The 11,729-nt window shown below is 34.6% G+C and overlaps 2 protein-coding genes across 5 annotated transcripts; one reads left to right on the forward strand and one right to left on the reverse strand.

Moving 5' to 3' along the window:
- The first annotated feature begins 1,810 nt into the window (after positions 1-1,810).
- Positions 1,811-3,739, forward strand: LOC110991903 (poly(A) RNA polymerase cid13-like). 2 transcript variants are annotated; one of them, XM_022257483.2, is made up of 3 exons: positions 1,811-2,091; positions 2,222-2,374; positions 2,590-3,739. In XM_022257483.2, exons 1-3 carry the CDS (start codon positions 2,076-2,078, stop codon positions 3,630-3,632), a joined length of 1,212 nt encoding a protein of 403 aa, XP_022113175.2. In that variant the 5' UTR covers positions 1,811-2,075; the 3' UTR covers positions 3,633-3,739. The 2 variants fall into 2 exon arrangements, with proteins under 2 accessions (XP_022113175.2, XP_022113176.2); XM_022257484.2 differs by lacking the exon at positions 2,222-2,374.
- A 51-nt stretch (positions 3,740-3,790) lies between these two features.
- Positions 3,791-10,324, reverse strand: LOC110991902 (acid phosphatase type 7). 3 transcript variants are annotated; one of them, XM_022257482.2, is made up of 9 exons: positions 10,125-10,324; positions 8,674-8,868; positions 8,073-8,379; positions 7,746-7,952; positions 6,807-6,925; positions 6,559-6,694; positions 5,360-5,421; positions 5,077-5,168; positions 3,791-3,867 (listed from the first exon to the last, which is right to left on the reverse strand). In XM_022257482.2, exons 1-9 carry the CDS (start codon positions 10,240-10,242, stop codon positions 3,802-3,804), a joined length of 1,302 nt encoding a protein of 433 aa, XP_022113174.2. In that variant the 5' UTR covers positions 10,243-10,324; the 3' UTR covers positions 3,791-3,801. The 3 variants fall into 3 exon arrangements, with proteins under 3 accessions (XP_022113174.2, XP_022113173.2, XP_022113172.2); XM_022257481.2 differs by lacking the exons at positions 3,791-3,867; positions 5,077-5,168; positions 5,360-5,421; positions 6,807-6,925 and adding exons at positions 5,602-5,786; positions 5,905-5,996; positions 6,119-6,180; positions 7,065-7,183 and having other exon boundaries at positions 10,125-10,323; XM_022257480.2 differs by lacking the exons at positions 3,791-3,867; positions 5,077-5,168; positions 5,360-5,421 and adding exons at positions 5,602-5,786; positions 5,905-5,996; positions 6,119-6,180 and having other exon boundaries at positions 10,125-10,322.
- Between the last annotated feature and the right edge of the window lie 1,405 nt (positions 10,325-11,729).

The following is an 11,729-nucleotide window of genomic DNA, read 5'->3' on the forward strand; positions in this document are numbered from 1 at the left end:
GACATAAGTTTAATTTAGGTCAAATAATAAGTAGTCAGTTAAAAAAACAATTTTAAAATAATTTATTCTTAGGTAGGTACCCAAAATGTTTAGTTATATTTATCAGAACAACAAATTTGTTTTAATATAGCTGGTAACGATTTGAAGTAGGAATGAAACTCTTGGCACGATTTTTTTATATTCTGTTGCTCAAATTGTAACGCTGTTTCTGAAAAGGCACCATTTTGCGTCCCTCAAAGGGACAGTCTCATTCAAAACAGGACGTCTGGTCACGTTACCCTAGGATCAACTTCAAATATGCATTAAAAATACATTCAAGTAGCCTAAAATTCGGACTTGAAGTATGATAGCTTTTTGATATTTCAATTTTGCCACGCTTGGAGTTTATTTTTAGTTTAGTATGTTAGTTGGGTTCTAAGCTAATCATAATAATCAGCTAAGCAATTCAATACAAAACAAATTAAATTTGAAATAACTTAAATAAGACTTATTGTAATTATTGTACAAATTTACGAATGATAGGTACGATTCTCTACGATATTTCTCCCATAAATATGGGTAAACAGAAAAAGCAAGCAAGCTATGAGATAAACATTTTGAAGACTTATCAAATGGGACATACCCGTCCATAGACAATCACTTATTAACGAGATCGCTTCGTTTTTCTTAATTTTTTGTTTGTCCATGATGGGTTGTAAATATATATATATATATATATATATATATACAACCCATACATGGACAATATATATAAATAAATTATTATAGATTTAGTGTTAGAAAATGTGTTGCTATACACTATGCGTTAAGGCGTCATGACTCAACTCCCTAATATGCTTGATATTTTTATAGTTTTAGGAACCTTAACATTGCGAGTAAACATGAAGCAATCCATGATTAATTTCATTATGCAAATAAAATATATCCAGAAAAGATATTACAATCTTTTCGGTAGAGATACGGCTAGATGCTTAAGGTTATGGTGAGCTTTTTGCACGCTTGCCCCTGTTCTAAGAAAAAAAACGACGGGAGTGCCGGCAGAGGTGAAAACTTGAATATTAACGTTGTACATTTTTGATATTTTGAAATGGTTAGGGAAATTTTTTTGCACGAACTGCTTTAATTATCAGTATAAAAGTTCTATCATTTATGTGGTAGAATACAATATTTATTTATTGCGCTACATCAAACACAAACATGACAATTCATATTACATTAAATACGCCGCACCTGCTGTCTATTCTTCATCCGTCTTACGATCGATCGATTTTCGATCAGGACACGTGACCTGACGCGAGTTTAATATTTTTTACCTATTCCAAAAAAGTGTACAACGCCGCTAAAGAAGTTTTCACTTCAAAAATTACAAGGCCCAAGTTATTTAGTCTGTCGATTGTGGAGTCGTAGTAAGCGAGTCCAACATGACAGATTTGTATTGGATAAATATTCCTTAGTTTGTAGCAGATTCAAAGGTCAGTCTGTAAATTTCCTCCTAATGCTGTAGTGAATGCTAGAAGGATTCTATATCTTTTGGTATTACTATACCATTACTAATGTATATCTGTATTCCGTGGTAGAGATTCATGAAAAAAGAACTAAAATGCAATAAAAAATGTAATTGATATTTTCCCTATCACCCGAGTCTTGTAGCCAGGAGATTGACACAAAATCTCTGTTGGGCAAGTGTGACTCACTACCGGCAAACGAATTTACACTTATGAAAATGGTCACGTGATAAAGCATGAGCGAATGTCATTCTATCACAAATTTGTTTAGCGTTGTCAGGTTACACCTGTCGAAACATGACTTTGTCTAATCTCTCCAGTCTCCAGGCTAATTAGGGAATAGGGACTAACAAACCACAAACTCACAAAATATATTAATAGAAGTAGCATACTAATATTTTAGTCTAATTATTATAGTTTATACTTTATAATCTTAACATCATATTTTAAAGCCAGCTTGTTTCACGTTGTTTTAAAAAAAACATTTGGAAAAATTCTAAAAGAAAATTTGTATTCATGTGAATCGTTTGAAACTTGAAAACAAGTATAGTTTATTGAGACTAAAAAAATATGAGTTATCTTACAGGTAAGAGTGCAGTCCAGTTTGGAACACCATTGTTAGTTCTATTATGTAAAAGAAATCCATAGCAAATTGTTCGAGGACTCTATTTAGCAACATTCTTCTACACATTATTTTTTTATCGTACTTTTTTTAGATATCTTAGATACCACAAATGTAAGTTTTGAAGGAGATTTTCATACACAAATAAAACATTTAATGGAATACATTAGAATGAGTCGAGATGAAGTGGAAAGATTACAATTATTATTTAATGATTTACAAGAAATATTTGAAAGTACTTGGAAAGGTACATTTATTTACTTATTGGTACTAGTTTAATTTTTTTACCTGAGCTGTAGTGGTTATTGATTTTGATATTATAATATTTTTAAAATTAAGCCTATCTTCTAACTTATCATTTTAATAAAATGATTGTTGTATTTGCACATCGAATTTATGTAATGATTGCCTATTTTAAATTACCACTTTTTTACTAATTAACTTTATTATTCTTCATTTCAGGTTCTAAGTTAGAGGTCTTTGGATCAATTGTAACAGGTCTAGCGCTTCGAAGCAGTGATGTTGATTGTTTAGTCAATCTTCCACCATGGTTGGATATGCCAAGGGCAGTCTTTGTAATGGAAGCTCGAAAGATATTACAAAGAAATCGTAAATTCCAAAACATATTTGCAATAACAAAAGCTAAAGTCCCTATAGTGCAATTTACTTATGTACCAACAAATACTCACTGTGATGTGAGTTTTTCTACACGTGCTGCAGTCAAGAATTCAAAACTTCTGGAATATTTGATATTGAGTGATGAACGTATTCTTCCCCTTATGGTTCTTGTCAAGTATTGGTCAAAGATTAAATGCTTCACAGGCATGAACTTAATGTCAAGTTACAGTCTTACATTACTTTTCTTATTTTATTTACAGCAAAAGAATATTTTACCCTCAATAAGAATTTTGCAGCAAAATGTTACTGAAGATATTGAAGATAACTGGAACACAGCATTTTCACACTCTGTAAGTAAGTCCAGTAACAATGATAGTTTGTATACATTATTTGGTGGATTTTTGAAGTTTTATGAGAATTTTAATTTTAAAAAATATGTTATATCTCTGTACACTGGAACTTTAATTGATAGAGAGAAATTTAAGAGTTTGGAAAATCTACCAGAAGAGTTTAAATTATATAAACTAAATGTTACCAGAAGTATTTCTCAACCATTGAGGATTGATACAATGATGTGTATTCAAGATCCATTTAACCACAGCCGCAATTGCGGTGTTTCTGTTCATCCCAAGTTGGCTCTTAGAATTATTCATCTTTTTGGTAATGCAGTCAAGATTTATGAATCGGAAACTGAAGCAATGTTTTTAAAAAAACTACTCCACACTAATGAAAAACCGCAAACTGCATTTAGGCCCACATTCAGAAACTTCATAGCTAAAGAGGGCCATATTCAGAAGAACCACAAGCACCAATGGAACCATGGCCAGGTGAAACAAAAGGGAAGAAAATTCAAGCAACAATTTAAACATAATAGAAATCAGAGATAATGGTTTATAGTTTTAAGTATATTAAATAATCGGGGACATCACTATCGACTTGTGTCTAATTCTGCCAAAATGTGATTCTCTCAGTTGAAATAAATGTTTTCTATATTTGTTTTGTTTCCTAGCACGTATTAGGATGTAGTCAAACAAAAACAAGCACATATTTTAAATCTCATTTTGTAGAACTTTTGACTAACCAAAATTGATCAATTACTTTTCCCTCAATGTCAACGGATACCTGTAATAAAATACAATGTTATTAATAAAATTAAGTTGCTATTAACCATCGTAATCCTAATTATATGTCTTATGATAACCATTATTAGTCCCTTATCAACAGATAATGAAAATCAAAAGTGAAAATCTATACTGATGGACTCATAAACTGCATCAAACTTCAGGATTTGTTTGAAATGTTTTTTTTTAATAAGTAGCTTTTTAGATTAAATTATATAAATATGGAGGAATTTCTGTTTTTGTTTTCAAAAAAGTTTTAAGGTCCTTTCCAGTACACAAACTTAAACTTAAGGATATGACCCTACGCTGTTTTAAAGTTAACGAACCAATCTAGACGTTTCAATTTAAATGTGTAGAAAATTTGCATACTTACTTGGTAAAAATATACATTTCAAAGTCGTTTTTTAATTTGATACAGTTTATGAGTCTGTCAGTGTAGATAGAAAAAAAACTATCTGAGTATACATTCTGTATATTATTTAACTATACATATATGGCAGTTACCATTTGCTCAATAATATATATACAGGTGTCCGAGAAAGAATGGATAATCCTTGAACCCCGCACGGGACAGCTCTCCAGCGCTCAGAGAAGAATACCTAAAAGGGGTTCAAGGATTTTCCATTCTTTCTCGGACATCTTGTCCTGTACATAAGGGTCATACCTCACCGAGATGACATAGCGACGTTACCATACGTTACGTCTGGCGTGTCTACGTCACCAATGCATTAAGTTCCGTCTCGACACAGAAATGCACGTGGAAATCACAACGTCGCAACAAGATGAAACGAAAAAAGAAAAAAATGGGTTTATCCGTTTGTATCAAACCTAAACCAAAGCGGTGTTCTTCTAAAACTCTATGAAGATTTAAGAAAAACCCATGAAATAATGTTCAATTATCTGAGGATGTCACTAACATATTTTGATGATTTATGGATTTTTGTCGATTAAGAGAGTGATGGACCATACAAACACGTGCAAACAACTGATAGCCAACGTCGCCAGTCGCCGCATGCGGAGTGGTCGACTCTGCTGGCTACTTGGCGCCAAGTGAGTTACCCGGAATACATCTCAATAAGAAATAGTTGGCGACGTCGCTTGCCACGCTCCCGTGGCATTTAGGTGAGGTATGGCCCCAAATGGTAAACATTTTAATTTCCATTCAGATTTTAAATAATCGCGCGAAACTTCTAAATATAGACAGGCTCACCTGCTCAAAATAGATATGAGTGTTGTTGAAAGCCTTGAGTTTGGTGTAGCCGTAGTCTTGAGAGCGAAAAGCGGACCATTCCTTCGGGGCATCTGTCACCAATTGTTGAACCATTGAGTCTTCACTTCTACTTTACAAATTACACTAAATATGTTTGTATACAGAAATATTCCTAGAGTGCGTGTGGTACGAGAACGTAACGTTGGGCGGTTAGTATTGAAATAATTCCTAGCAGCCCTTTCATTAAAGACTTGTCATATTAAATGCGTTAAATTACACTTACGCTGAAAATGGTCTCTTCCTTCCTGACATCCCGCCGAGCCCGTCACCAAGTGCACTGGCGCTCTAAGCAAAGTTTACGATTATTTAACTGTTGTACTTTACAAGACAATTTAAAGGTCAAATTCTACCGAAACTAATACTGAAGCACGTCTACACAAACAAAAGGTTCCCAAACTTTTGGGGTTTTAAAAGCGCTCAATAATAGTTCGGGACTTTCAGTTCTCTCACAGAAATAACAAACAATTGTATAAAAATCATTTATTAAATATTTTTACACAGTAAGTATCACAAATTCTTTGGAAAAATGTAACATTGGTCAGTATCGCTAAAAGCACTCGTGTTAACTATTAATCGAAGTGATAAGCTTCATGTTTGTCCTTCACTATCCACACGGAGTCTATCACGCGACCGTCTTCGTCCACGTCCACCTGAAAAAAGTCTTTTTTACCAACCGAGCTGCCGTGGGCCAGTACACGAAGCTGACATTGTTTCCGCTTTAAACTTATAAGAAAAATTAATGAATGATGGGCAACAAGTGAGCGGTACCTGTTCGAAATAAATATGCGTGTGATTGTAGGCCTTGAAGCGCGTATATCCGTAGTCGCTGGAGCGGAAGGCGGACCACGCCGGGGGACGAGCTGTAATTTGAATGACATTCTACATACACTTCCGTCCCGAAGGACCAAAAACGATGAATCGATATTTCTAATTTTCTATTCTTAAATTTATAAAAATATATTATAAAGACCAGATTTCTTACACTTAAAGCCGTCCGTGTCTTCCTGACAACCCGCCGAACCGGTTATTATGTGTACCGGTGCCCTGAAACAGGAAATTATATTATTGAACACTTTGCGAGATGATTTTAAAATAAAGGCAAAAGAATCCATGCGATAAAGCTGTAAATCCAGAACTTTAAAAATATAATTTATTTACCACGTCGATGCGCATTCGTCCTCCACAACTGGTTTCGCGATGATTTTTAAAAATTTCAAATGAGAACTATTTTTAAATTACTTAATAAGAATGAAAAATAAATATAAATTTACGGAAAATTGCCCGAAATCCGTATTTTATATGCGTGCAATATGTGTGTACGTGTTACTGTTTCGTCGGCGACACAAATTTTCGGCACGTATGGAAAAATGAATAATTTTAAGTATTTGGAGACGTAAAATAAATATAAAAATATAAACTCACCGCGGGTTAACGTACGGTCGCTCGGTCGAGCCGTTGTACACTTTGAGGTCGTAGAGGGGCCAAGTACGCTCGTACGAGTGCTCGTGGGCCCAGATCACTACGTCCACCCCGAAGTCACGCAACAGTGGTTCGAGACCTGCGCAAACAATAATTTTAAATCGTTGCCCGGTACCTAGTCGAATGATGAGAAAAGGCCAAAATATATATTCTATTATATAACTTAGCAGCGATACGAAGAAAACACTCACGAAAGGCCCCGAAGAGCGGCAGCCCCTTCCTCGTGTACTCGACGCTGCAGTCGATGTCGTCCGAATTGCTGCAGTACATCGGTCTGTGGCCGAACAGAACGAGCCAAGGCCGCCTCACCCTGCAAGGCACGTCGGCCACTCTCACTCCGAGGGCAAGACCTCATCGGCCGATCCGATACCCGACCATACGTATCTCCCTCAAAGACCCTTCTTATTTAGAGAGAGCGTAAGACTCTCAATCGTTAGAGATTCACTCACCGAAGCCTAAAGCCGGCAAGCCGACGCGATTGGGCAGGAAGTTGTTCCAGCAATCGTCCGCAATATTGCTGCAGACCATGGGCCTGTGGCCGTACAGTATGATCCAGGGTCGTTCGCCCCTGTGAACCGGGCGGGATGTTTAGTAAATCGGGGAAGTCTTGTCCATATCAATAATTGTTAGAAGCACAAATACGAGAAGTAAGGACATGAGACGGACGAAAAGAAGGAGAGGAAAGTTATTCAGAAACAGAATGACGAATCTCCAATTGGAACGCTCGTCTTTCGTGAGACATTATTCACAGTGTTATTTTTTTTAATATGTATACATATAATTAATATCACCGAGGAAGAAAGAACTTTCTGGAACATTACAGAACCAGTGGTTAGTAGAAGAAAATATAGCCTTAACGAAAAAAACTTTGATAGCGAGATTTAGATTGTACGTACTTTAAAATTGTCTTTTCATCTACTAAAACAAAGTTTTAATAGACGAGGAGACGACAATATAGAGTAAGAGTCAATGGAGATACGTATAGTCGAGGGTATGTTCATTGTGCACATGGGAAGTACATAGGCGATGTTCGTACCTACTGCGACCTCGATCCGACGAAATTTGTACTTAGGTATACAAGCAAATAGAAGGTCTACAAGGGTGTCCCATTGCTGGCCAGGGTTCAATACCTGTTCTCCGGCTTGTTGGCTTCGCTGAGATCCCTCTGCAGCCACTCGAACTGCTCCGAGAGCATCTTGAGACCGAACTCGAGGAAGTAGTAGTACTCGGTGGAGATGGAGACGAAGTGGACGGGACCCAGATCGAACGAGTAGAACATGCTCTCCCATCGCTCGTGGTTCGGCATCGAGAAACGGTTGCGGTAGTTGCTGAAGTTACTGAAATATCCGACAGTGGTTTTACCATAACATATCACTTGTACTTTTATACCCAGTCTCATTATTAACTATTCTTTATTACAATAAATACTGGTTTAACATTAAGAAGTAGGTACTCACTAAGCGGCCTCGTGGTTTCCAGGACAGGTCATGTAAGGCACGGAGGCGGCCAAGGGCTGGATCTGCCTCATGAACTCGTCGCCCACGAGGGCGTTGTCCGTGTCCATGTCATAGGCGAAGTCTCCCACGTGGAGGATCACGTCGAAGTGGCCTCGCTGCGCCTCGTCTTGCAGGTACGAAAGTGAATGTGCATTCTTATTCCCCATGTCTCCGTAGATGGCAGCCCGTAACACCCACTTGTCCCCCTCTGGCGGCGTCTTGAAGGAGAACAACTCCGACCACCCATATACGGACCCCGCATGATATTCTGAAAAATAAATCCGGTACGAATATAAAATTGTGTTTTTATATAAGTGTTTTTAAATGTGATATAAATTTTTCATCTAGTACATAATTCATCGCAAATATTTAATTATTAATAATATTGCTGACTACAATTAGATTTTAATGTCATTAGAGATAACATAGTTTTAAAATAGCACTGAATAAAAACACTTAATAAATACTATGCATACATTTGTGATGTGCAGAATAGGTCTCCACTTAATAAATGACAATTACCATAACAAAAAATCGTAGTTATAAAATATCCAAAACATACCATATTTAGAATCAAACTTGAGATCTAGCAGAGTAACTCGATGTATCCACATATGTCGGTGCAGCTGACCACCATCTGTGAACCGGTGTCGACTACCCACAGCCTCCATACTCATCTCCCCCAAACCATATTGCACTCGAGACTCATGGGTGTTATTAAAAGTTGTCCATGTGACTATTATATCATTAGGTTTTGCTAAAATATATTTAAAAAAACTTTAGTTTATAGTATTGTCTTTTATTAACATAACTTTTACACATTTAAAGAAAAACACTTTTTTACGGATTATAGTTATGTATTATTGTAATTAAACTTATAATTATTTGTACATAATTTTAAATTTAAACCGACCTTTCGCGTGCTTTACAGCGTGCGTGGTCACGGTTTAAATTTAAAATTATGTACAAATAATTATAAGTTTAAATACAATAATACATAACTATAATCCGTAAAAAAGTGTTTTTCTTTAAACTTGAGTTTATACTTATTAAAAATAACTGTTATTTAACCAACAAATCAAATTTTCTATTAAACCAATAAAAATTTAATGATTTTATTATGTTAGTAGTTAAATATTAGTATACAAGTAAAAATTACACCAGGCAGGACTTTTCATAAACATATAAAACTAGAAATTAACAATTTAACATATGTTTAATATAATCTTACAATTTGATATTACTGAAAATGAAATTAAAAATGAATTCATAGGAATCATAAATTAGTAATAAGTTATTTTAAACTGTAGATTTATTTTATTAATCAAGTTCATTAACTTGTTAGTACTGACACCTTTTAATCTATATCTATATAAATACAGAGATCAAAACATGTTTTTGTATTATTGTCCTCATTACACTGATAATGTTATCACAAACCACATAAACTCGTTAACTAATAAAATCATCTATTTTATGAACTGTAGGTTTTTGTGAGATATAAATTGTAATATTAATTTCCATATTTATTAGCCATAATAGTAAAGATGTTAAAGTGAGTTGCTTTGCAGCATGCATGCTGTGAAATTACCAATGTATTTTTTGACTTGTGCCAGTCACAGCAGCTACTAATTATAGACAAGTAGTAAACAAAAAAGTATCAGAAACATGAAATTTAAGGCCACCCATTAAGAGTTGTAGCACCACTGAGTCATTAATATTACATGTTCAAAGAGGTATATATATATATATATATATATATATATACAACAATACAACAATACTTTTATGATAAGTATCTGTTATTGTTTAGATATTATTTTTTCATTGATTGACAATTACACGAAATTAAATAAAAATTATCACATTTAGACTGGTTTTATCCACATTAAAATGGTTAAAGCCATTGATATTAATATAATAAATTAATATTTTATAAAAAAAATAGAAATCGAAATAGATAATACCCTTTAACGAACCAAGACATAAACACTACATAAAAAATATACTTACTCCCGAAAGCTATGTGTACTTGTTCAGGCTGGCAATATTGACAATCATAACCGGGATTTGCCTTAATTAGGCTAGTTATTAAATTTATAACTAGTAGTAACAGAATTAAAAGCTTCATTGTTCTTTAATTCAATTACTGTTTACAAAACACAGCCACTTCACAGCGCTATTGTACGACAACGACAACTAAACTCTAAAGTTAAATACAGTGTTGCCAAGTGCTAACGAGTAACGACACATGAACTGATGTTGCCATTTATCACAGCAAAAGTAGCCTAATGCCAAAATATAAAAATAAATAAAATTGTAGCGTATATTTTATTTTACTTTAAAAAGATTCTGTTCACCAACAAGACTTTCCCCATCATCGTCATTTGTGGCTCGGGAACACGCCGATGTGCTTAATACTGGCGTCTGGCGCAAGGTTCACTCACACTGCTGATGTTGGAGGCAGCGTACATGTTTCTAGTTTCTACTTTCTGCCAGCAAGTCAATTGAAAGTTGGTTGGAAGCTGTTTCAGGAAATATGTACTTCTGACATTCATTCATGTGTTGTTGTTGTTTTTTTTTTGAATTCGAAAGATAGCGATCAGCATGGGTAGTTGCATTCTATTCCTTATTTTAAATTTAAATTTACTGGGACGGCATTACTCAAAGGAAAGGAAAGACAACGTACATCGGTGCTTCAAGATCCCAAAATCAAAAGTGAAATTACAGTGTTGTCAGCTAAAAAATTTAGTAGTTTCTAAAAACAGCATATTGAAATATTGGTAACAGTAAAAGTTTGTTTAAATATTAAAAGAAAATAAGCGGCTGTATTATTTTATTTGTAAATACATATCATTGAAAGTTATTCTAAAGTAATTTCCTCATTATTTAGATGAATTTTATATGTATTCCAATGTACAGTCGACTCTCGTTAATTCGAAACTCGATTGTCAAATGGTTCGAAATTTGTAACAGAAAATCAATAAAACTTCGAATTACCAAGTATTGATCAATAATTATTTATTAACTGCTATTCTATAACAATGAAAAAAGTTTAGAGTGTACATACATAAATCTATTCATAATGTGAATTAATTAATGTTTCGAAAGAACTCTGTTATATCTACTGGTTTGCTTCAAAACACATTGCTGCTGCTCAGACTGCTCAATAACTTCAATCAACAATCATTCGACCTCTTTCTTTCTGCAACTTTGAATTGTCGAGTGTTGGACGCCGATGAATTCGAATTAACGCGTCGTTTTATTATATAGCAATGATTTTTTCGTTCGAATTACCAAGTGCATAAATATGTATTGATTTAGTTCGAAATATAAAGAGATTTTGTAGGGCACTCGTGATAACTTTGAATTATAGAGAGGTTCGAATTATCGCAGGTTGGAATTAACGAGAGTCGACTGTGTATCATTTGTAATAGGAATCTAGTTTCCCCATTCGTCATCTATCGGTCTTAACTATTAAAAGTTGGGGGTTTCAGTCTTGGAAACACTGAAGGTTCAGTGAAGACAAAGATGTTCTCTATTATCTAATAAGCTACAATCATGATTTAACTTTGCGATTAAGCTCAAATCTGTGCCCGTTTTCTGCAGGATCCCGTT

This window comes from Pieris rapae, chromosome 19 (genome assembly GCF_905147795.1).
Source record: "Pieris rapae chromosome 19, ilPieRapa1.1, whole genome shotgun sequence".
Classification (NCBI taxonomy): domain Eukaryota; kingdom Metazoa; phylum Arthropoda; class Insecta; order Lepidoptera; family Pieridae; genus Pieris; species Pieris rapae.